Genomic DNA, 24,793 nt, shown 5'->3' on the forward strand with positions numbered 1-24,793 from the left:
GGCACAACTTGACATCATTTCCTCTTGTCCTATCACTTGTTCCTTGTGAGAAGAGACCAACCCACCAACCCCCACCTGGCTACACCCTCCTTTCAGGTAGTTCTAGAGAACGATAAAGTCTCACTCTCTTTTTCTCCAGGTTAAACAACCCCAGCTCCCTCAGCTGCTTCTCACAGGACTTGTGCTCCAGACCCTTCACCAACTTTGTTGCAATGCTTTGGATGCATAATATGTAGAATGTTTGTCTGAACCAAGTAGAAGAAGTGCTTTTTGCCTTGGAATAACATGTTAGTCACAAAAATGGCTCATTTTAATGTCCTGACTCATGCTGGCCCAGAGGCCTCCAAATTCTTTAGACACCTCTGCCTGCATTGCCATTTGTCACAGTTGATCCTGAGATGAAGAGGTGAACATGAAGGTAGGAAGTCTTTGGGAATAGAAATTGTGAATGAAGTCTCTTTGTTAACACTGAGGAAAAGTCCCAGGAGGAAAGTATCCAGGAAGATGGATGGAAGTGATGAGCTGAGTGGAAGGGCGTCACACCAACCTGTCCGACAACACAAATAGTGGAAAAGGCTGTGCAAAAAGCAACGCAAATGGCACAAAAAGCAGAGGATGAAGAGGAGAAGCATTCCTTGTTTACTGGACCATGCAAAGAATGCACAGAAATGAGGGATGGGTCTTATTCCTATGAACTGGCAAAGTACCATGCAAGAAAGCAAGCTTCTCTTCTTGCAGCCACCAGTGTCTTCTTACCTCCATTTTTTACGTAAAGATTTCTCCCCATTTCACCCTTTGCTGTCTTGTCAGAGGATATTTTGAGGCCTCTTGATATTCCAGGATCCAATGCTGTATGAGCATTTCACAAGGAACAGATGCAGTTCCATGGTGTCTTGGGGTGTGTAATCATCCGTCCCCTCTCCTGATATTGTAGCTGTCACTCCATAGGGAAATGGGCCAGTATCTGCTGTGGGTCCTGTGTAAACATGATACCATAAATGCATTGCAGAAATGTGTCTGTAACAAATACTTTATTCATATCCATAATGCTTTAGTTTCTAGAGACTTGCTATTGATCATAGACACTGGTACTCATATAAGAATCTGCCAATATCAGTCATTGTATTTTTACTTCACATATTCATGCTCAGAGGCAGCAAAAGCAATAAATTTTTCTTTGACACTGTTGGCAATCCAGCTCATTTGTCATTTTTAAATGGACACCTGGGGTAGATTCTGTCCAAGCAAAACAAATCAATACAGTTAGTTACACTAAGTGCCTTTGAACAAGGAGATTTGAAGGGGGAGAAGGAAAAGGTGCTGCAGAAAAGAAAATTATGGAGAGGAGAGGTGTGTGTGCTGCAGGTTGGGAAAATTTCACCCAGCTTAATCTATGCCTTAGGAGTGAGGAAGGGATGGAGGATCAGGAGACGAGAACTATAAAAGGGTGGACCAGGCTGAGGAAGAAACTGAAGAAAAGCCAAAGAAGAAGGCTTAGGAAAACAAGAAGATAAAGTAGTGAACCTAAGGTGAGTCCCCTGGGTTGAAGCAGAAGAACCAATGAAACACAGCCACTGGGCATGCCTGGAGGGGAATCTTGTTTCTAGTCCCTCTGATTTTGGAGCAGTGTCCTGACTTCGAACCAGCTGGGGGATTTTTTAGCCCATATCACTTATGCTGCTATCATGAATTTAGCATGGCTATAATAATCACAAGAAGAGCAGCTTGTGCAACAGCTCAGCTCTTGGAAATGGTGCAGAAAGAAAACAATCCTGTATGTCTATTTTTATAGAAGTAGATGATACAGAAGGGAGGATTTGCTGTCTTTCCAAACTTTAAATTTTAGTCACTGGTGTAAGACTGGTTGACATTTTACTTTCTATTTCAAAATGTTCATGTTTGATTGTATAAAATAAGTTTTTCCGTGGGGTAAGCAATTCAGCTCACTTGTCATTTTAAATGGTCACCTGAGCAGATTCAGGTGACTTACCAATGCACCTGAGTGCAGTTGGACCAAGGGCCTTAAATACGTTTGCATGGGAGAAGAAAAATATGCCACATGAATGGAAATAATACAAAAGAAATAAATTACATGCAACAGTCAGGCAATCAGGAGGAATGAAAGGCTTTGTCTTCATGTGCTAGAAATAACTGAACTGATCTCCCAAGATCATCATTAAATCAGCTTTAATAATGTGTTGTCATCAAAAAGAGAAAATTGCCTTCACTCCCAAAATGAGTAGATTATGAAAAGATGCTTACAGATGGTTCACAAGGCTGCAGCTGGTTTCTTATTCTCCTTTATCCAAAAATCAAAGATGCTATAATTCTTCAAGATCTTTGTGAGAAAAAGAGTGAAAGAGGTGCATTTGGATTTTTACATCATGTGACTCTGAATCCTAGAACAATGAGCAAATGGTGGCAAAGCAAGGTGAAGTGTCTCACTGTGATTCCAGAGCTCATGTCCCTGGCAAACCCATCCTGCAGGCTGTAGGATGATCCTTGGCTGTATTGGTCACACAGGTTGGACAGGGCAGGATCTGTGATGCTGCTTCTGGGAATGTGCTAGGTCCACTGACCAGCCTAGGTTTGGCAAGCGCTCCAGTAAAACTACAAAATAAGTGGTGCCTGTGCGCTAAAACCTGGATGGAAAGGTAGCCCTAAAAGTGGAGAGACTGCTGATTTCTGGGGTCTGAGAAATGCCTTCCTGAGAAAGCATCTGTTCCTTTTAGAAAGAGCAGGGATTCTTTCACCCACTTCTAGACAAACCCCTTTCTGCCCTCGCTTTGGGAGGGAACTGAGGAATGTGATTTAGGGGCGGCCAGCAACACCCTGCCGCACCAGCTGCCGTCAAATCCCGAGCGGCGTTTCCGGGAAGCCGGAGGAGGGGAAGGGAGGGAGGCACGGCCGTGCCACGGGGGGTTCTGCGGCGGAATCTCGGTGCCCTCGCAGCCCCGCTGCCCGGTGCAGCCCCGCCGGGCACAGCCCCGCCGGGCACAGCCCCGCCGCATCTCCCGCTGCGGGGGCGCCCCGGCTGCGTCCACTCGCCGCAGAGCTCCTCCCTGCACTTCAGTCAGCCATCCGGATGGTTTTTTTAATTTATGTTTTACCTGTAAGTTGTTTTTTTTTCGTTTGTTTGTTTCCCATCTATTTGGAAATACAGGAGCACGGGGCGGGCACCAGCGCGGTGCCTCTCCACAAATCCCGCCGGGAGAGAGGCGCTCGCAGCCGCTCCGAGGGTGCAGGCGGCTCCCGGCACTCCGCGTCCCGGGAGCGGGCGGGCAAGGCCGGCTTGCGGAGGTACCTTGGGTGTGGTGGCGGCCGGGATCCCCGGACCGGGGCCGGGCTGAGGTGAGGGGAAGGGCGGCTGCCGCCCCGGCAACGCGGCGGGGATGTCCCTCTGTCTCTCCCACGGTATTTTGGAGGGGTAGTTTGGTGTTTTCTCGCAAATCGCACTCGCCGTGTGAAGCTTTCTCATCCGGGACGGCAGTGAGATGAGGGAAAGCTTCACCCGCAATTTTGTGTCCATGTGCTTGTTTTTACTTAATTTCTCCTCCGAAGGGAGGCGTGTGAAACCTCCTCGCAGGTTTTCATTCACCGTAGGGTTTAAAGTGCTGTGGTTGTTGGGGTTTTAGTGCTATGGGATCTGTTTTGTGGGGTTTTTTTGTTTGTTTGGGTTTTTTTTTAGGTTGTTTTTGTTGTTGTTTTTTTTTCCCTACAGCACTTAAAACATTCACCTGTCGACCTCGCTTGAAATAAATGGTAACGTGTTTGCATCTTTCAGGTTACAGCGTAAAGAAAGGTGCACGCTTACCCACCCTATGAACAAACAGGTCAGTACCTAAAAGAAGTGGGTTTGGTGTTTCACGTTACTTAGAAAACTGATGTGCATTTAATTCAGTTAAAATGTTGGCATAAAGGAGTAGAGTGTGTTTTACTTTGCAGGCAGGAATTCTTTTTGCTTGCAGGTAAGGTGAAGAAAGTGATCCTTCTGGTATGCTCACGTGTGGCCCAGCGTAATTAACTGGGTGTGGAAAATATGTAATTATGCTGTTTCTTGCTTCAGGTTGATGATGTTTTAATAATGGAAGGCAATGGGTTTTGATACTCAGTTAACACCTTTTATTTGTCTTTTTGCCAACAAGTGCACAATGATAGCAAGAGTTCCTTACCTTACAACTCTGTTTAAACTGTGGAGTGAGTGAACTGCTCTCTGGTATCTCTGCAGATTTCACTGAATGGGCAGGTGTGACTGTATTGCCTAATGTGTGACACTTCGATCTGAGTGTAGCCACAGGTAAACACAGCCCTGTGCTTCTGATCCAGTTATGTGGCAAGGCAGCAAAGGTTTCAGCTGTGTGATGACTTCAAGGGGTCACAGAGTGTAAGGTGCCCTTTTGATACAGAGGCTGTTGTGTAAATCAGGATTTGCGGATTATTTCTGATGAAATTGTCCTGATTGCCAATGGGACAACATTGTATGAGGAATGTCTCAAGTGATCTGCCCTTACCTTACATGCTCCCTCTCAAAAAATATTTTTGAAAAGAGAAAAATCACCTTTGATGAAGAGAAATCCCAGTACCAGGGAACCACATGGGAAATTCAACAAACCAAGATTTCCGTTTTCCAGAAATGGGAGCAGAAAATATTTAATCATTCAAAACTTAAGTGTTAAGAGTCTAACAGTCATTATTGCTTTGTTTTTTAGTAATGCTTTGGTTTTTCAAAGAGTCATTTGCCCTGCACATTTTTTCTTTGATGATGACTTGTTTTTTTCCAGCACTGAACCATCAGTGCTTTGAACCTGGAGTGACTGTTATATACTAAGTTGTGAGCAGATAGTTCTCTGTCAGTCACTTTATAATATTATATATATATATATATATATATATATATATATATATATCTCCATGTACAATTGAAAGCTAATGACTTTTTGTCCCCCTAAAGTATTTTATCCAGATGGTTATTGATAAATATGTAGTTAAGAATCCGCTCTCTCCTTTCAAAAAGGAATTGATCTATATAAATACTTCTAATTAGTACGTCCTGACATTAAAATACTTCTTATTAGTCTGTCCTGCAGGTTACAGTATAGGTGTTAACATATTTTGTAATAGTAAAATAAAGATTTCATTTTATCATTTGTGCACTGTGTACATGATGTTTCAATGCCTCAGGATAGTGAAGCATTGAAGAGAAGTAAATAGATCACCAATGTAGCTGGTAATTTTCTCTTTAAACTGACTGAAGATTAAGATGATAAAGCTATTACCAAGCTAAGAAAGAAAGTATCGGAAGAGTAGATAGGCAGTAAACAAGGAGCCCATATGGATTTAGAAAAGGGAGTTAATGAATGTAAAAAATAATGTTTTGGAAGCAAGATGTGTCAAAAGAGTTTCCAAAAGTCAATTTGAAATAGTTTTCACAACAGAAATAGCAAGACAAAGAAGGAAAGCAGTAGCCATAGGCAAAGCTCAGTGTGGAGCTAATCCCAGAACAAAACACATTTCTTTCTTCTCCTTTGAATGTGAACACAGATGTTGGACCATGGGTACCCAGGCTGCAGAGCCCATGGGGTTTAGAAAAGGGAAGATGTATGAGAAGCATTCATTCTGCTTTCTCCCTCAGCCCTTGGGCTCTGACTGGAGCTAAGGACAAGACCATGTGTTGCAGGTACAATGGGGCTGACCTAGAGTGCTCTGGCCATGGACTGGAGACCACCTTTAAGCTCCTGTCCTCAGCACAGGTTGGCACTGGTGATTGCTGAAATAGCAGGGCAGTCATGAGCAGCCACTGGTATGTTCAACAATCAGTGTGGAAGAATTAGGAGATGTGACGCAGGATAGATCATGCCAGGCTACATTGATTTTTCTGTGCCAAAACCAATGATTTCTGGAATAACAAAGGCAGGCAAGTTCTCCTTGTTGTGTTCCTCTGACACTTCTAAGCTTGCCATATCCCTAAAGTTGCCTCTTTCCTCCTCAACCCCTGGGGAGCATAAGGATTTTGATACGTGGATTGTCAGTGTTCTGAGGTACTGAACGATCTTCTGGAGTTCAGAGATGTCTGGTCAGGGAAATGGAAAAGGATGAGCTGAAGTTCCAGGAAACCTAAACCACACTTGAATTCTAGGAAACTTTTCTAGAGGATATGAACATATAAATAGCTTTATTGTTAGTATGCATGTTTCATGCCACCTTGGGGTTTGTCCAACACAACTGTGTTAGATTTACTTAGATTTAATAACTTTTCATTGCAAAATGTCTGAGTTAAAGTGTATCTTTTATGAGTAGTGCAGGGTGATAATAATAGGAATACGCACACACACGCACATTTCGTCAGCTGTTAGTAGAAAGACGCCTACGTTAATGTTCTTGAAACCTGCTTTTTTATGTGTTTTTAATTTTTTCTTGCTGAAGAAGCCTGCATCTCTTGTAGACACCGACCTTGCACCTCTGGCAGAAACATCCAGCTGCACTCAGTGGAGCAGCCCCGCTCAGGTGTGTGCCTGGCCGTGGTTGTGTCTGTGCTGCAGGAGCCCAGGGGAGCGCTGGGCGAGCACCAGCCCCGGCCTGCGTGCCCACAGCCCGCTTTTCCTCAGGCGTGCGAGGTGGGGAGCAGGCACCTACACGTAGGCACCACGTGGAAAACAGACAGGCTGAGGGTGAAATCGGGCATCGTTAGCATGGCAATGCAGACACAGCCCTTCCAGACAATAAAATGTTAGTGGTTGCAAAACACCAGGCAGTTCTTGAGGAGGAGATGGAATTTCCACTAGGTGATCCAGCTGATGAAATTAGATTTTATGAGTTTCAACTGATTCAGGGCTTCAGGCTTTAAGACAGAATTGCCAAATCCTTTCAAATCCCCTAAGTGTTTCCCACTTTGTCATTTCAGGATGCTCACCAGAACCCTGAGTGTTGTTGCCCAAGTGTTCCTTCTTCTAAGCATAGTCCTTGTTATTGCTATTGCAGTGATTCAGATAAATCAGCAACAGATCCTCTCCCCAGGGCTTAAGGTAAGTCTCAGGAAGGAGAACAATGTTTTCAACTGATATTTAATAATGTGCCTTTTAAAACTCATTTTTATGGAGCGATTCAAATGAGCTTACAGCCATAAATTAATGTTTAATCATACCATCATGGGAAAACTGAAGCTGAGAGAAAAAGAGAATTGGTCATGGGTCCAGCAAAGCAGGAAAAGTATTTATTTTTTGATTCCCTCTCTGTTGTGGCTATCACACAATGTCACTTTTTTTTTTTTTTTTTTTTTTTTTTTTTTGCCAGAGATTGGAAGTAATTTTAACATAATGTTGAAGTGGGAAATACCCAGAGTTGAAATTCTGCCCCCTAGCACAGCTGGGAAGTTTATGCTGATATCTTTGCAAATTGCTCCTGTGTCTCAAAAGCATTTGGGCTCTAAGTATGCACTTGATCCTTTACCACGTGTTGGGACTTGCTGGATATTAACGGAATCAAACTAACTTCTTTAAGGGGGGCAGACCAAACTGCAAAAGACAAACTGAAATACTCTGAAGATCAGGCTTTGCCTTCTGCTGTGGAACATGTGTGCAGGTTCTACAATGAGAGATGTACAAAACTGAGGAAAAGCTGTAGAAAATACCCTTCCAAGAAGCCTAGCATGTAGAGTTCTGTTTTTTTTTTCCCCACTATCCTCTTGTTAGGTTTTTCTTTGAAGTCCCTTCTACCTTTCCATCTGCAGGTGTATTTAACTGGATAGTTCACACACTGATAACGATAGGCTAATGCCTCGTTGCACTTCATGGGATTATAAACACCTTTGGCTTTGTCTGAATCATTTGGTGGTGCACAGAGTCAGACAATGGGATAAAACTGTAATTCTGATACCCGTTTTATGTGTTTGTGTGGTGTGGCAGGGGGTGTGTGCTGGGGCCACAGTGCCTCAAGTATGTACTCTGTTGAGCCCCAAATGGCTTGCAGCAGCCTCACATCCCACCAATTTTCATGCAAGGCAGGACTGGACTGACATGTGTCCCGGCTGAAGCCACTATCTAAAAGACAGCCTACACACCTTGAGTGTTTGTCATTAATTCAGTTTCACCTCCAGAATGATAAAACTGTGTACCTTACTCTTTGAGGAAGCATTGGAACCACCTGGACTATCTGGAGCTAGTTTAAGTGGGGAGGTTTGTTTACTGAATCACAGCGGCTTCACGGCAGCTTCTGTAGAAAGGCTGCTGTTTCCTCCACTGGGTGTGCCTTGGCTTTGGATTTGAGTTTAGGCTGTAAGCCTGCTAATGCAGGTGATATGGAGGACCCTGAGTTTGATTCCTGAGACACTGAGTTGTCCTCAGTGAATAATTTACATTTACAAGAAATTCACAGGTAGAAGGAGGACCTTGGTAAGCCAGAGAAGCCCTCCAGTACCTGGCTGATATGATGGAGCCTGAAAATGAGTGTCCTGAACTTAATGGTTGAGTAAAATTAATTACGGCAACAACATGATGAAAGCAGATTTTTTTTTTTTTTGTAAATGGCCTTGTTCTTCTGTTACTACTGTTTGTGTTACCTGTGGCATAAAAGCTCTTTCCCAAGATGTATGTTGAGAGCATCCATTGTGACACAAGAGATGAATTATATGCTATGCCACTGGTGTTTTAAACTGTTATTGCAAAATTGAATATTTTGGATTCTTGATGGCTGGATTATCTGAAGACTGAGTCAGTGATTAGTGAAAGAAGGGCCTGCCCATTGCATGAGACTGGGGCACTGAAAGAACTCATGACTCACTGATACACATCATGAAGTGAGAAGCGTGATGAAGACAACATAAACATCCTCAGCTGAGAAGTCTGCAATTGCAAACTATGATAGTGCTGAATGAAATAAGCCTTTATACCAGTCAAAAAAACCACTCAAACTGTCTGTCTATTGCTGTTTTGTGAGCCCTTGAGAAAAAAAACCCACTTCATTATTGAATTTCTTTAATTTGCCCCTTGAGGTGCTACAGTTTTCAATACCTAAATTTTTCATGTCTCTTTTGGCTCTTAAGAAGTGTTTTGCATTGTTTGTGGCTGTTGTACTTGATTAAAAATTGTTCAAACCTATGTAGCTGAATTGAAGCATGCATCTAGCATGATCCACTCTTGTGACCTCCATCTTCCCTGTAACAGGCTTAGCTTGTTAGCTTCTCTTGGCAGTTTCCAAGTGATTGGAAGGTAGGCGATCCATCATAACTGTGCCTGCTTTAAGGGTTTGTGCATCTCTACATCCTCCTATTGGAATGATACTCAGGCTGAAAAGGTGATTGATCCTGAGGCTTGTGCTTGCTTATCTGTTGGGATTACTTCTCCTCAGATGTACCTACAAAGCCATATTTCCATCATAAACATTTTCCTTCAAGTCACTTTGTTTCCCCCCTTTTTTCTTTCTTTTTTCTTCTGGACTAGAAAACAGAACTCTGAAGCTTTTCTGGGTCAATGCTGTCTCCCTAATTGTCTCCTTGTCTGACTAATCTAGTCCATTGACTTGATGGTGCAGTACTTGGATATTAGGGAATCACCAGACCTTTGAGATGATGGAAATACTCTGTGAGACAGTTGAGGGAGGAAGAAAGGGAAGGAGAAAAAGTAGCTCTGCTCTTTAATAGCTGCTAGCCTGGGATAAGGGTTTGCTCATGCTCTCAACAGTGCATTTCAAAGCAGGAAGGCATTGCTTGCCCTTAAAGAGCAGCCAAAGGTGATCTAATGTGCAACTTGGACAGAAATCTAACGTCCCTAGAAAATTTTAATCCAGCCAGTTTGTCTTTGACAGCCTGCTAAGACAAGGCCTGTAGAATTCTCTCACCTTCTTAAAATGTAGCATCCTGTGTAATTTCTGTTTTTTTAATTAAAGATTAATCTTGGTCCTAACATGTGGCACAGTTGTCACTGATCACCACTGTTTGAGGCTGCATGGGCCAGTTTGCACACAGTGAACTCATACAAGTTCTGAGGAACTTTACAAGTCACCTTGAAATGGGCCCAAGAGACCTTTTAAAAAATGAGCATCTCTTTTAAGGAAGGAAGAGGCTGTATAGGAAACACAGAAGAGGAGGAGGGGGAGAAAATCTTTTACATTTTCTTTCAGTCACACATTGATTCAGATAAGTGTACTCACTGTAAGTATCCACTACTCTTTGGGATGGAAATCTCTTGCTTCTAGAAGGAGGCTAGGAAATGCAGGGGAAAGAGGAAGTAGCTCATAAAGCCCACAGCTAACTGAGGTAAAAATGCTTCCATTATCTTCCAGCTCTCCTTGGGCATAGTTAGCTCTAAAAGTAGCCAAGTTAAAAGCTTATGTTTGGCACTTTAAGCTGACTGAGACTAGATTTAATTTGTAGTCCTTAAGCAGATTGACCTTATGTGTTATGTACCTCCAGGGTGCCCATCTTCTAAGGAGAGGAAATACACTCAAATTATCTTTGCTAAAGTAGTTACTGAAACAGAACCTGATGATGTAGTTTGATAGTATCTGTGTAGTTTGATAGCCTTTGTGGAGGCTTTAATATTTTAGTGTATCAGGGTAAATATTGTCTGCATAACTATAAATGAAATTTTCATTATCTAACAATCCTCTGTAAAACAGACTAGACTGGTATTGCTGGTGTTCTTTGGGGGCCAGGAGTTTTTAGGATTGCAGTAGAAGCTGGGAATAATCAGGTGTGGAAGCTGATTGGTTTGCCACCTGAAGCAGGGATCCTTCCCAGTTGGACTTTTTGGTCCCCCGGGGAGGCAGTGGGATGAAATTTATCAGCCTGCTACAGGGGCTCTTACTGCTTTGCAGACAGATGGAGGCTCTCATTTTTCAGTACTGTCAGGCTCCTGGGCATCTGTCTGTTTCAAAAGAAAAAAGCAGACAGAAAAATGAATCCTATACTGTGTGACTCCTACCAATTAGGTGACTTTGGAAGAGCTAAACATACTTGCAGGGATCATAAAGAGGATACCAAAATTGCATTTTGCTTCCCTTTATGAAATTGCCTTCCCAGTTACTACAGTTTTCTCCTGCCATAAAATATGGGAAAGGGGGAAAGACTGGTCTGGTGAGCAGTGGGGTGGGATGGAGAAACCTATGCTTTAATCCCAGAGTCCAAGGGACCTGAGGCAAGTAATTTAAATGTCTCTCATTTATTTTATAAATAATCATGGAGTAACATTGATTCTCTTTCCCTCTGTGTTGTCTCATACTCTGGCACAGCCTGTTCTCAGAGGCAAACACTCAGGTGGAGTAAACCACTCCAAGGGAGAAGTTTATGGGGCAATTAGGAAAGAACCAGACTTGTTACATCATTCATACTGTCGACTGTTCGGTACTTTACCTCTTTGCTCATAGCTGTGTGGATCCCTTGTGCATCCTTGAATCTAAAGCCTGTGCTTAGATATCAAACCCTTCTGTGTTCAGGGAATGGACTGGGATAAAGGTAAATGAACCTGCTCCAAAATCAGGCCTTAACACAGTGTTATCTATTTGTTAGTGTGGGTTTTGAACCTGATGCTGAAAGGAGATGAGCATTCTCCATCCCCACTGAATTAATTATTGAAGATATGTAGTATGTTCCTTGGTTTGCAGCCAGGTTCATTCTGTGCTTGGATTCATGCCTAAGCGCCTAACACTCAAATTAATCTCTCTTGTAAATAATACACTGTGCATGCATTTTCTAAATGTCTGGTGGTGCAGTGAAGTGCAGCTGCACATGGGCATTTAAGCTGTCATTGTTTGTTTCTTCATCTAATGTATTCTTTCTTAATCCCCAGTATGGAATAGTCGTTGATGCTGGATCCTCTCGGACTACAGTGTATGTCTATGAGTGGCCAGCGGAAAAAGAAAACAACACGGGAGTAGTGAGCCAAACCTTCAAGTGCAATGTGAAAGGTGAGCTCAAAGGAAAGTTCCTTAGTTGTTTTTAGCCTTGCTTGTACTGTTTATTTCCCTTTCCCTCTCCTCTCTGTTCCTTTTTTTTCACTGCTGCAGAGGGAAGACTGTCAAGACTATGTCTGTATCTGTTAGCATCAGTTCTTTTCCTACTGATACAGTAAGGTTCTCTAATCATTGCACCAGAGAAAGGAAATTGTAGCAAAATTTGATTTACTCCATAGCAGTGCATGATTGGTGCAGACAGAATTCAATCTAAAGACAGTCAGAACCTGTAAATGTTCAGTCCTTGTGTATCTTTCAGAATAAAAGTCTTATATATATTTTAACATAGCTTGGAATACAAAGAGTTTTAGAATAATGGGTATCTAGCTCTTGTTAGATGTTAGTTGTTAATTAAGCTTCTCCACGCTACAGAAATAGTAGGAAATTGAGTAATATTGAGTAAAATAGCTAAATTGGCAGAACTATTTCTGACGGGATGTCATTGTTTTATCCAATATGTAGGTGTGGCCTCTGTCTCAGGAAGACCTGTGTCTGTGCACAGCTAGATGATGTCCCACAGGTACCACTGCCTACCTGCCCTGTCTTTTGTCTGAGGTTTTGAATTGATTCCTCACAGACAGACAGGCAGACTAGGCTGACTTCTGATCACACTTCAGTATGGTTAAGTGTTTGACTCTTAGTCAAATTCAGTGACATCTAATTCAGCTTTCAAAGTTATGGAAATGCCACGCATTTTGTGAAGACAGACGGCCAGGTAGGGGAGGGAAATCAGGTTTTTTATTCACTGATAATAACTGTAGTGTTCAAAGAGAGTATTTTCCTTCTGTCTCAGTCATGATCTCACAAAGTCTTTCATCCTTCTTTGTGTCTGGAAATAGATGCTGGAGATGCCCATGAGTAGCAGGGAGTAGAAGGCAATGGTTTCTTAACAGCACCAGCATTTCTATCTTCAGTGTTAAACATTTGTGTGGAGATTCTCAGCAATTCTAGAACAAGGAAAGGAAAGCAAGTGTAACATGAACAGAAGTAATGCACTGTCATGTCTCTAATGATGAAATGTCCTTACAAACTGCTGGAATGGTGGCCAGCCTGCCGAGGGGAGGGGGTACACTCTGAGTCGTGTCTTGACTCATTATGCCTTTATGTCATGTTTGCCTTTAGGAATTCTGGTTTGGGAAAAATGCACAGAGAAACTGCATTATTCTTCTCAAAAAAAACCCCAAAACAAAACAGCAGTGCCTTTTGAATTTTCTTGAATTGGTTTAGATTTTGTTTTACCTCCAGGGAATACAAATAAATTACAAAACAGAGGAGTCCTAATTGCTGTGAACTCTCCAGGTTCATGGCCTTAGCCACGATCAGCCAAGTACTCCCACATCCCTGATCCCTGAGCGTACAAAATCACCAGGATTCAGTCTTCTAGTCTTGGATAACTCTGCACTGGAGGAGATAGTGGGCTGGTTCATGGGAGATGTCCCCAGCTAAGCTGTGGGTGATGGTGGTGAACACATCTGTCAGTGTTTCTTTAGTGACTCTAACCGTAGCCTTAAGCACTTGAACTGGGGGTAGCTCTGGGCATAATAAAAGACAGATTTTCACATACCTTCTGAACTAGAAGGTCAAGTGATCAACTACTCTGTGATTTTTGTGGTGGTTTTATAACTTCATTTCTGCCTTTATTAAGTACCTCTGCCCTTGTGTATAGGAACCAGCCCCAAATCAAAATCCTTACTTTATAGTGCAGTTAATCTGTCCTGGTAAGGCTCTAAGCACTGGCAAAGCAGACAGTTGTCCAGAAGAAAATGGTCATTGCCTTGTGACCTGCTCTGTCTGAACACTGGGAGATGGGAAGTTGCAGCCACCAAAGGAGCGTGAGGCAATGGCAGCTGCTGAGGATGTTGGTCCTCTGTTTTCCTCTTGTAGCAGCTTTCCTTCCAGTTTCGGGCCTGTTTGTGCTAGACTTAAGGCTTTCAGAAAGTCTTACCTCAAAACCAGGGCTGTGAACATCTAATGATGACATGGTAATGTTTATATTTAAATTCACACAGTCAAAAAAGGAGTTTAGGAGTGTGGAGTCTGTAAAGGCTTACATATTTTTTCTTCTGTTTCTATCGATGCAATGTGACTGAACATAAATGGTTTCTCATTTCAACCAAGAAATTAAATTAAGAATTAAGAAAGGTGTCTAAGAGCCACCTTTTGCTTAGCTTGGGACCAGGTTGTGCAAGACATGGCTGTTACAGAGGCAGATGGAGTTCATGCAGTTTTTCTCCATGCAACTTCCTCAGCTAGGGAATTTTAGTAAGGAATGTTTTATTTACACCCAAGTTGAGCCTGAACAAGTCAAGATCCTGATGGTCTTTGGAGTGTTAAGCAAGGCAGGACTTCTATGTTATTGTTCAAATAGCTATGTCTTATGCAGCATGGTGTAACTCTCATTCCTGCTCTTTGAAGGCTTTGGAAATTTGGAAAGCTGTTTACTAGTTCATGCACCAGAACAGACTTGTACCTTTATGAATTCAAGAGCCATTTCTGTGCATCTTGAAATACACAGGCACCACATTGTTTATTCCATAAGCACTCCTAGTTTTCAGCCATCCTACCCTTGTTTGCAGTTATGGTAGAGGAGCAAGGGGGAAATGTCTTTCTCTTAACACCTGTTTATTTATTGGGCTAATTTGTAGTTGGCAAAGCAGGATGAAATCTATCTCTCCTTGTTCTCTTTTAGGCCCTGGTATATCCAGCTATGAGAGTAACCCTGGAGCTCTTGCCAAGCCTCTTGATGACTGTCTGAATAAAGTGAAGGAGAGAATACCAGCTCATCTGCATAAAAACACTTCTGTTTATCTGGGGGCTACAGCTGGCATGAGACTGCTGAGGTATGGCAGAAACTTGAACTACTCTGTATGCATACTAGCAGAGCAGTCTGTGAAACAGAACCTGAAAAATGTACTGGATGCATTTTTACCCACTGGAAATTGGCCATCTCAAAAGGAAATGGAGCCCAGCCAATTTAATTTAATAAACCTTTTTGAGAGGGAAAGTGTGTCTGCATAAAACCCCTCTGTTATGCTGTATTGGAAAGAAACTTGCTTTATTTTGGAGTTTAATTTTCTCTTTCACATCTGTTATAAAATACAGTGTTACGTAAACAGATAATGTTTGTGCACATCCATGGGCAGCAAAGGCAGTTTGAAGCTAGACACTGCATTCTGAGTGTGGATGTGATCTGATGTGATGCAGCTTTTGGGGTCTGTCTGAGGTTCTAGCCCTGGCACAAACTGGCTTTATTATATTTGTTTTGTGGCTAAACAGAACTGGAAGAAAGATTCCAGGACTGTTTTAACCAGAAGCTGTCATATAAACACTCAGTTCACTAAGAATAAAGGTGTATATATATATAAGAAGAAAAAAAAAACCCCACTCATGAACTTGCATGATAAAGAGTGAAGTTAGTACACACTGAGGGAGTTGCTTGCAGAAAAAATGCTGGATACTGGTTCCCTCTCATAAGCTTCCCCTTTAGGGAAATAATCTTTATTTCATTTAGGTGATTGTAGGAGTTTTCTTGACTTGCTAGTCAGTGAACAATAAACATGAAATTGCCTTTCCAGTTGCTCAGTGTCTCATGTTTTGTGAATTACTTAGGTTGCAAAATGAATCGGCAGCCAATGAAGTCCTTGCAAGCATTCAAAGCTACTTCAGAGCACAACCTTTTGAATTTAGGGGTGCGCAGATCATAACTGGGCCAGAGGAAGGGGTGTATGGATGGATAACAGCCAACTATTTAATGGGCAATTTCTTAGAGGTGTGTGGAAAAAACTGCATGATTTTGTTTTCACTGTTGCTCTCTTATAAATGAGAAGTTTGAGAGGACATGCCTGTTAAAGTGTTATAGTTGCAACTTCTGTTTCCCCCTGAAGTCTCTAACAGGGTCTTTTTGTGGCAGTAATAGGGCAAACATAAATCAAAGAATATGTTGTTATGGGAATGGGATATGGCAAAGGTAAAACTGTTGATCCACAAAAAAGAGCTCTTCTCTAAATGACATTGGGTGTCTTACCTAAAACCAAAAGGTTAGATTGCTCTTAAATGCATTGGTATGTTTAGTGTGACAGGTGTTGATTGTCTTGACAGTGGTGCCAACTAAAGATCTTTTCTTCTGCTTATTTGCTGCGCCTGCTGCCCTGCTAGTGAAGGACCTGCCTGGCTTAGGAGTTTCCAAATTGTTTGGCAGTGTTAGCTCACTTGTCTTAAGCAGACAAGACTGTTTGAAGCACTAAAGGCGGTCAAATATGCCTCAGCTGAGCCAGAAATCATTCATACACAGCTCCTTTCAAGACTGCTGAAAAGCTGCAGGCTACGAGCAGTGGGCTGCGACACCAATTGTCCTGTGTCAAGTGATACCAATATAAACATCTACAACCATATAAACATACCAATACAATCATTCTGTTCTCAAACTTGGAATAGGGCCAGGCAGGAGCCTCAGAGCAGAGAGGGACTCAGATGTGTTGGAAGATCCCTTTTTAGGTACAGGAATTCAGTGTGATTTCATTCAAAGTAAAAGATGTACCAAGACGATCTGCAATGACTTATCTGCATTCATGGCAGGACTGTGCTGCCCTCAGCATCAACAGTACTTCTGCCAGATTGTCTTACCAGAAATGAAATTAATTTCAACCAGTACTGCTGAGTATTGGTAGCTGTCCTGACTGAATGGTTCCTATCAGATCATGGCCATTAAATAAGAAGGAATTACTTGTCGGCGCTGTGAGTGATTGCTCATGGTGAATGTGTTGGTGACTTGCAATGTTAAGAAAACAAGTATTGGAATCACCCATTCTGTAGGAGTTTTTCTCATTGTGTGCATTGCATGCAACAAAAATGGCATCATGGACTTCAAGGTGGTGTCAGTCTTCTACCACACAAATTTTAATAATCCAAATATCAAATTCCATATGGCAAATTCATTAAAATGGACTGCAAGACACTGTGAAACCAGCTTAGTCTAGAGAGTTCTGTGAAGGAATATGTGTGGAATATCACTAGTAGAAGAGAGAAATTCTGACCTTTCTTGTGACAACGGGCTCACAGTCAAATTCTGTGAGGGATTGTTTTGTGGGAGTTTTTCACTGTAGAATTTTGTTGTGAGTGTATTTGCTAGCTCATAAACCTCATTGTTTCCCTTCTTGTGTATACATTCATCTCATCATGCTCATTGGGTAAATATTGACACAGATAATCATGGGAAATCTATATTTGGCACTGTGACTATGTAGATCAAATGCAGAATTTGGGGAATATTTTGGGTAAAGGGAAAAATGCCATCTGAATGGATCAGACCGCATTTTCAGTGGAGGAAATGTGCAGATTAAGGGTCCTTGTTCTTTTGACTTTGATGGAGTCAAAGTCTGACTATTTTGCATTCTTCACACTATTTTCACTCTCTATCTCTGTGATCTCTTAGTATTCCTTTCAAATTTCTTCTTTCCTTGAAATAAGTAAATCTTGATACCATTTCCGTCCAGATTTGTTCAAGTTCTCCTGGGTATCTGAACTGCAATTCCCTGCATTCTAAGATAGACATTGCTCTGGCTAGCCGTATGCTTTGGTCATTGTGCTGTCCTATTGAGTGGAACACTATGCTTTCAAGATAATTTCACTCTTTGAAAGTACAGCCCTCTTACATAAAAACATCTGCACATTTTCCCCATGGTTACTTTTTTCTTTTTTTGAAAGAGTGGAGGACAAAGAAGAGGGGAAAAGTTTCAAGAAGTAAAGAGTAGAAAAGCTTGAGGGGAGAACAAACAGATGACATTTCTAATTTGCCTTGTTTTTAATTTTATATGTAGAGAAACCTTTGGAGGACATGGGTCCATCCTTACAGAAAAGAGACTGTGGGTGCACTGGATCTTGGAGGAGCTTCCACTCAAATTTCATTTATCCCCGAGGACCCTGAGGAGCACTTCAACAGCACCTTGCAAGTGAAGTTGTATGGTTACAACTACAATGTCTACACTCACAGCTACCAGTGCTATGGGAGAGATGAAGCTGAGAAAAGGCTTTTAGCATTGCTGCTCCAGGTCTGTTTAAGACCCTTTGCTACGTTGCTTTTGCAAGTGTTCAGTAATTGTCTGAGCAGGGTCTTAGGCTTGTGTTCTCTTCCCTTTACTGAGGTCTGGAGACCCCAGTAAAAGCTCAGTTGTGCTTTGTTGTGGCCAAACACTCTTAGGTTTCATACAAAGAACTTTGTATTTGTTAAAAATTAGTGTTAGTTCTGTGCCATTTGACAAAAAGGCCTTGTAAGTATTTTGCTGACCTTGCCAATGACTTCTGGAGAAAGGAGTTTCTATGAATTGTAGTGATCAGCAGTGTTGTGCTGACCAGTCATGTCAGTGAACAGAAAAATACATGTATCTGCAGTTTAAAAAGATTCCTGTAGTTCATGCCGAATTAGGTCTTTCTTGCTTTTGACTAGTATTTATTGTTTGGGTTTTCTTGTTTGTTTTTGTTTGATTCTTTTCCCCCCAGAAATCAAATGCCAGTGCCAATGTGGATAATCCCTGTTATCCTCAAAACTATAATACAGCATTAACGATGAAGGACTTCTTTGGCAGCCTTTGTACACAGTCTCTGAGACCAGCAAATTACTACCCAAACCAGCTTGTGAAATTCCATGGAACAGGAGACCCAGGTCTGTGCCAGGAGATGGTTTCTTTATTGTTTAACTTCACTGCTTGCAGAGACAGAGAGGACTGTCCATTTAATGGAATCCATCAGCCAAAAGCTAAAGGGAATTTTGTGGTAGGTTTGCAAACACAGTGTGCTTCTTTCTGAGCTTGCTTGCTCTTGATTTCTGTAGTTCTGAAAGTAAACTGTTATCCACTCCTTTTCTATAGGCTTTCTCTGGATTCTACTATACAACTAATGCTTTGAATTTATCTGGGCACTTTTCCCTAGATGACTTCAATTCAAGTATGTGGTTTTTCTGTTCACAGAGCTGGGCACAGGTAAGTGGGTTGGTTGGTTGGTTTTTGGTGTTGTTGGGATTTTCCATTTCCATTTTAAACCTCTAAAAGAGGGATATAAAAATAATATGGACCAGCTATGTGTTCAGAACCTTTCAGAAGGTCTGTATCAACCCAGCATTTGTTTTTCCACTGTGCTTCAAACCATGTAGTATTTCTGTCATTCTTAACACTTGGAATAGGTTTCAAAATTTCATTTCAAGTTCTAACCACACTGTAGAGATGACATGAAAATTGTAGAAATCATAACATCCTCAATCTTCAATGTGCAGTTTTATGTTTATTTTCATTGTTTACTACATAAGCTACGTCACTTTTAGAGTCTTTCTGAATCCCTGTATCTAGCTGTCTACACTTTTACTTGGTGTTTCTGAAAAATGTTACTAACTTCTAATTAGAACCCAAATATTCTTTAGTTACAAAACCCAAAGCATTTGCTTTTTCCGTAATTAACTTGTTTTTTTTTTTCAAAAACCCTTTTGCTTTCAGCTCCCGTTTATGTTGCCTAAATTTGAAGAAATATATGCTAGATCTTACTGTTTCTCAGCCAATTTCATTTATTACTTGCTTGTACATGGTTACAACTTCAATGCAGAAACTTGGCCACAGATACATTTTCAAAAGGAGGTGAGTAATAATTATTTTCTATTACTGTCATTTTAATACAATGAGCTTGAGGAGGAGACAGAAGATGCAGCAGCCTGCAAAAACAGAATGGTTGTAAATAGCCTTGGTAAATGACTGTCAAATGTTTGGCATAAGACAAAGCCACTTTTCAAACCTCAGGAGCAATCCCAGCCTATTTTTCAGGGGTCTCAGCATTACTTGGAGATGCTACATAGATTCTTTTAAAGAGCTTTAAGCAAGGACCAAACATTTAATTTTAAATGTTTTAAACATTTCCACAGTATTTTGCTCAAGGCAGTGATCTGCCTAAAACACCTCACCAGTCAAGGTCAATTTGAGCTAACCCTGCTGAGCTGGAGAGCAGAACTCTGCTTTGCTGTCTCCTGGCAGAGCCTTGGAGGAACTGGCAAAGTGGTTTGGAGTCAGTGAGTGGTGATGAAGCAACGAGGACAGTTTTCATCCTCACCCAGCTCATCCATCTGTGCCATAATCTGGCTCTCTGGAATAAGAATGTATTTTGATGGGTTATTGCCTTTCAGTTGAGAGAGAGAGAGAAGGCTTACAATATTTGTGTCATAGATGCATTTATTTTCCTCTTTGCTACTGCACAAAGCCTTACTCTAAAATCCTATCCCAGACTGTCTCCTAATGTCCATAAAGTTTGGAAATGCTTCAGCACTTGCATGCAAAGCCAACAAAATAATAGTTTGTAGATCTTCATGGTGTATTCTTAAATCCCCTTAGATGCAGGGGATGCTGGCAAGCTGTGAATGAGAAATCAAAAGCAATGTTTTCTGAACTGTCATATTTATTACTTGTGCACTAAGGAATCAAGTAGCATTTTCTTGCCTTATTTTGACCTCTGGTGGACAATCTTTAGTAGCTCTGGAGGAGTGTCCAAAGTTGAGCTGTTCCACCAGGAAAACAGCATAGAGTTTACTTTGAGATCTTAATCTCCACTGAGTAGGGGGGTGGGGTGTGGATTTGCCTTGATATTTAAATATAAATTGCATTGTCCCCAGCAGATAGGAGCAGCCAGAAACAGAAACGTTTTCTTGTATCTAGCCAAGTCTATAAAAATACTGAGGAAAAGAAAACCCCAAAAGGCTTATTTGAAATTAATACCTTTGCTGCCTAGATTTTACACTAGGGTAATCAGGAAACCCCAAAAGGCAAAACTACATCCTCTTTATTAAATCTGCCCCTACTAAAAGAGTAAGATCTAATGTTGGCTGATCAGCTAAGCTACCCTAGGGATAACAGCACAATCTTACTATGACTGGAGGGTGGTTTTTTTGTCTATGCTAGGAGTACATATTTCCCTTTAATTACTGAACACAACCAATGAAAAGAACCTTGGCCTAATGCTAAGATCTGGGTGAGATCCAGAGCTACATGATTTGCAAAAATTGTAAGTTTTAAACATCATGATGAGAGGAAGACAGAAGGCACTTTACCTTTTGATCCTTTGCTTATCAAGTGCCAGGACAATGACTTAATGAAAAGGACAGTGTAAAACTGGTAAACTCTGTTGCTCAAACTAGAAGTGGGGAAAGACAGCAAAGCAGGAGGACCATAGAGCAAATACAAACATACTCTCTTGGCTGTTGTTTCATCCAATTTGAAGTAGTTTTTAATTTACGTTTATTTTTTAAACGGAAGAGCCTAGTTTTGGCTCATTTGCAGGCACAAAAACAAACATGGAACAAAAGATGATAAATAGCTTTTCTGCTTTGGGGACTTTATCCTTGCTTCCTCTTAGTCCATGTTGGTGAGACTCCTTGTGGGTTGTTTTTGTTTGCTTGAACTCAAATGACGTCCTGGGATTTGGCTAAGGTGAGGGGCTAATTTTAGGAAGTGGCATAGTAGTCATGGGGTGTTTTTATTTCTTTGTTTAAAATGTGTTTCTTGCACAGAAAATTGCATAACTGTCTGTCTGCATATACACCACACATCTCTGTACCCCTCCAATACCTGTGTCTTGCTTCTTTAGCCCAGTGAACAATCCTATTACCATCCTCTAGAACTACAGAAAAAGGGTAATTTAAAATGGTTCTGCATCTTCTTTGTATATTCCACTAAAGGTTTCACCTTGCTAATTGAAAGGACAGTTGCCATTAACAGCAGTTGAGCTTTTGGAGTCTATTCTCTTTGATTGAAAATTCCATGGGAATAGGACTCCTCTGTCTTCATTTCAGGTTGGTAACAGCAGCATAGCGTGGTCACTTGGTTACATGTTAAGCCTCACAAACATGATTCCAGCAGAAGGCAAGCTGATCCAGCTACCTCTGAACCCTTCTCTGTTTGCTGGGCTCCTCGTCTTCCTCACAGCTACGGCACTGCTGTGTCTCCTCTTCCTCGTCTACTTGTGCATTGTGTCGCATCACCGGAAGAACATCCCTCGCGTTGAACACGTATTTATTCCAGAATGAATGAACTTGGCTGAAGACAAAACAAAAATTTTATAGTGCTACTAAGCAGGACTTTATTTTGCCCCCTGTTTTTAAAAAATAAAGACAGCAAAAATGACTTCTGAACCAGAGGCATAAATAGAGAAGAGGCACAAAGGAATCTGTGATATGGTGAATTGAAGTGCTTTTGAAATATTTTGGTAATTGTTTCTGTAAACCTAATTTGTCCAGTGTGCAGCAGAGAAAACATGGGCATATATGTCACTTTGCTTCACTTTGCTTTATAAGGGATTGCTTGCCTTTTCCTGCCAGGTATGTTTTTTTTTTGTTTGTTTGTTTTTTTTTTTTTTTTTTGTTCATTAACTCTGTGCTAACTAGTGAGCTCAAGTAGTGATGGATTTGATCACAGTGGCAGTTGTTTAAGATAAAATTAAACAAGCCAGTAGCAGCTGTGAGAGGTGGGAACATTGTAGCTGTCCTTGTGTGCAGTGCTGACACTAAAATCCCTGAAGTAATCTAATTTCTGAAACTGGAACAAGCACTGGATAATGACAAGAACTGAAAGGAAGAGCTGTGATAGAATTGTTTTTATTGCTGTTCCAAGTTGATTGATCCCCATCACAAGGAGGTATAATAAACTGTCACCACCTCTCCGGACTTTTGAGCCTGTCTTAAACAGACCTATATCTTTTGGTACCATGGAAACCCCAAAACAGCTCTGGTCTGGTAGATAAGATTTGCTTTGGAGGTGGAACAAAATGCTTTCACACTTTAGTAACTGATCCTAAATTTAAATATCTTATAGTTACCCCCAGAATACGCTGGAGTTTTCAATATTGTTTTCTAACTTTGACAGAAATGGTTTTTGTAGCTTCTCATACAGAAACCCTGACCTGTATACCCCACAAATTGTTGGTCTCAGAACGTGGCAGTCCGTAGTGATTTGACACGTATGTATTATTTCAGCTGTCTGGACGGAGTCTCAGATCTGAACATTCCATTAACATGTTAAGCCCTTCTTTCAAGGCCAAGAGGAACAGGAGGCAGTCTCCAGGCCAGCAAAACATCTTTTCCGTGTGGGTTCAGGAACGTATTGCTGGAGCTGCAGTCATGGCTCTAGTGCCTCGGTCAGCCTCTCCACTGTCCTTCAGCAGCACTGGGATCCACCTGGCAGATGCTTCTGCCAAACATTCTGACTCCAGAGCTTTCCTGCAAGTGCTGCTGCCTTCATGCAGCAAACAGCTGGCTGCCTTGAAAGCCCAGCCATTCTTCACCAAACCTCACACTCCCTTACATCATAGGATTCTCTCAGCTTCATCTATTCCTAGTATTGATTAGGGAATGGATAGGAACACAGTGGCCAGTATTTTTACCCATAAATAATGTTTTTCATTTCAGTCTTTTGTTTCTATGTCACCTTCCTACTTATGTTTGGTTGTGGGGTTGGAGTTTTGTTGTCTTTTGTGTTTTTTTTTTTTCATAGGCTGACAGATGATTTGAAGGGAGCGAAAAATCTTTTTAAATGAAAAAAAGAAAAAAGTGATTTTTCAAGCGGATCAATAGGGTTTGTCCCTTCTCTATTGATACGCTGCTAAGTCTTGACAGTCATACTGGAATAGCAATAAGGTAAAAGGTATTATAGGATGATGAAGAGCCCCGTGGCATCAAAATTTTATCTGATAAAGTGTAAAATTTACTTCAGAGTGTGTGGACATTAAAAAAGCTGGCATGAGATATTTTGTGTGATGGTTTTGTAACTGCAGTTATGGGTGAAAAAAAAAACCCCAGACAGTTGGATGAGAACATTAAAATGTTTTTTTTTAGTTGCCAAATTTCTGTGGAAAATTGCATTCTGGAATATTTTCTTGCCCAACAAAACATTTGCTTTGTGAGTGGCAGGGCCATTCAGATGTGGTTTTACACAAATGGAACACACTTGGAAGTTAGTCTCTGTAAAGCTGGCAGCTAAAGAAAAAGTAAATTTGTTCAAAAAACATTTGGACTTCTGGATGTACATGATAGGCCCAGTATCTGTTCAAATAATCAAATTCCCCCTGTGAATCACCTGTTCTGTTTTTTCAGTAGTTCCCTCTTGTCCTTATGTATACAGTCTCCCTCAGTGTCACCAGGATACCCACCTGCTCCATCATACCTCTCCTGGCAGTTTCAGATGGGAAAGCTGAGGGTGTTGAACTTCCAGCCGAGCAGCTTCAGTGACCACAGCCAACTCCTCCCCCAACTGTGAGTTGGAAGCAGATCAACGGGCCACATCCCTGTCCTGCTGTCTAGAACTGAAAGGATTGCTGGGAGAGACGGGGAAGTTGACAACACTTGGGAATGTGTACAAACCAGAGGTTATTTATCTTTCTACACTCTTCGGTGCCTGCTTACGAAGATTAATAAAATTGTGAAAAGTTAAGCCAAGTGTACTTTTCATTTTTAGCATGTCTTAGAGGGTAGCACCCCCTCTACCAGTATTTTCATACTGGTAGAACAACATTTGTTAATAGAGTGGGAAGAAATGCTGTTCTAGGGGGTGGAAATTTGCAAGATGCAAAACTGATTCAGGTTCTGAAGTGGACAGGACTTGCTGTCTCCTGAGTGCCATGTTCTCAGCAAGAAAATCCTGATAGTTAAAAGCAAGCCACTCTTCTTTTTTTTTTTTATATATTACATATATATATATATATATATAAATATAAGCTGCCTGTTTCACTGATAAGGTCTCCTTTCCTGCTGATTAGGCTTGAAAGCTGTGGTCGTTTCAACCCAGCCAACAACCAAGCCCTAGGCAGCTGCTTGCTCACTCCCCCACCAGCA

The 24,793-nt window shown here is 41.4% G+C and overlaps 1 protein-coding gene across 3 annotated transcripts; it reads left to right on the top strand.

The window, feature by feature from the left end:
• The first annotated feature begins 213 nt into the window (after positions 1–213).
• On the top strand, positions 214–23,667 carry ENTPD3 (ectonucleoside triphosphate diphosphohydrolase 3). 3 transcript variants are annotated; one of them, XM_068205765.1, is made up of 11 exons: positions 214–232; positions 3,722–3,833; positions 6,902–7,022; positions 11,781–11,898; positions 14,633–14,783; positions 15,553–15,712; positions 17,760–17,990; positions 18,439–18,711; positions 18,807–18,917; positions 19,425–19,562; positions 21,761–23,667. In XM_068205765.1, the coding sequence occupies exons 3-11, from the start codon at positions 6,903–6,905 to the stop codon at positions 21,992–21,994; spliced, it is 1,536 nt and encodes a 511-aa protein (XP_068061866.1). In that variant the 5' UTR covers positions 214–232; positions 3,722–3,833; position 6,902; the 3' UTR covers positions 21,995–23,667. The 3 variants fall into 3 exon arrangements, with proteins under 3 accessions (XP_068061866.1, XP_068061857.1, XP_068061873.1); XM_068205756.1 differs by lacking the exon at positions 214–232 and adding an exon at positions 3,282–3,300; XM_068205772.1 differs by lacking the exon at positions 214–232 and adding an exon at positions 6,424–6,504 and having other exon boundaries at positions 3,682–3,833.
• Positions 23,668–24,793: the final 1,126 nt, after the last annotated feature.

This window comes from Anomalospiza imberbis, chromosome 1 (genome assembly GCF_031753505.1).
Source record: "Anomalospiza imberbis isolate Cuckoo-Finch-1a 21T00152 chromosome 1, ASM3175350v1, whole genome shotgun sequence".
NCBI classification, from domain to species: Eukaryota; Metazoa; Chordata; class Aves; order Passeriformes; family Viduidae; genus Anomalospiza; species Anomalospiza imberbis.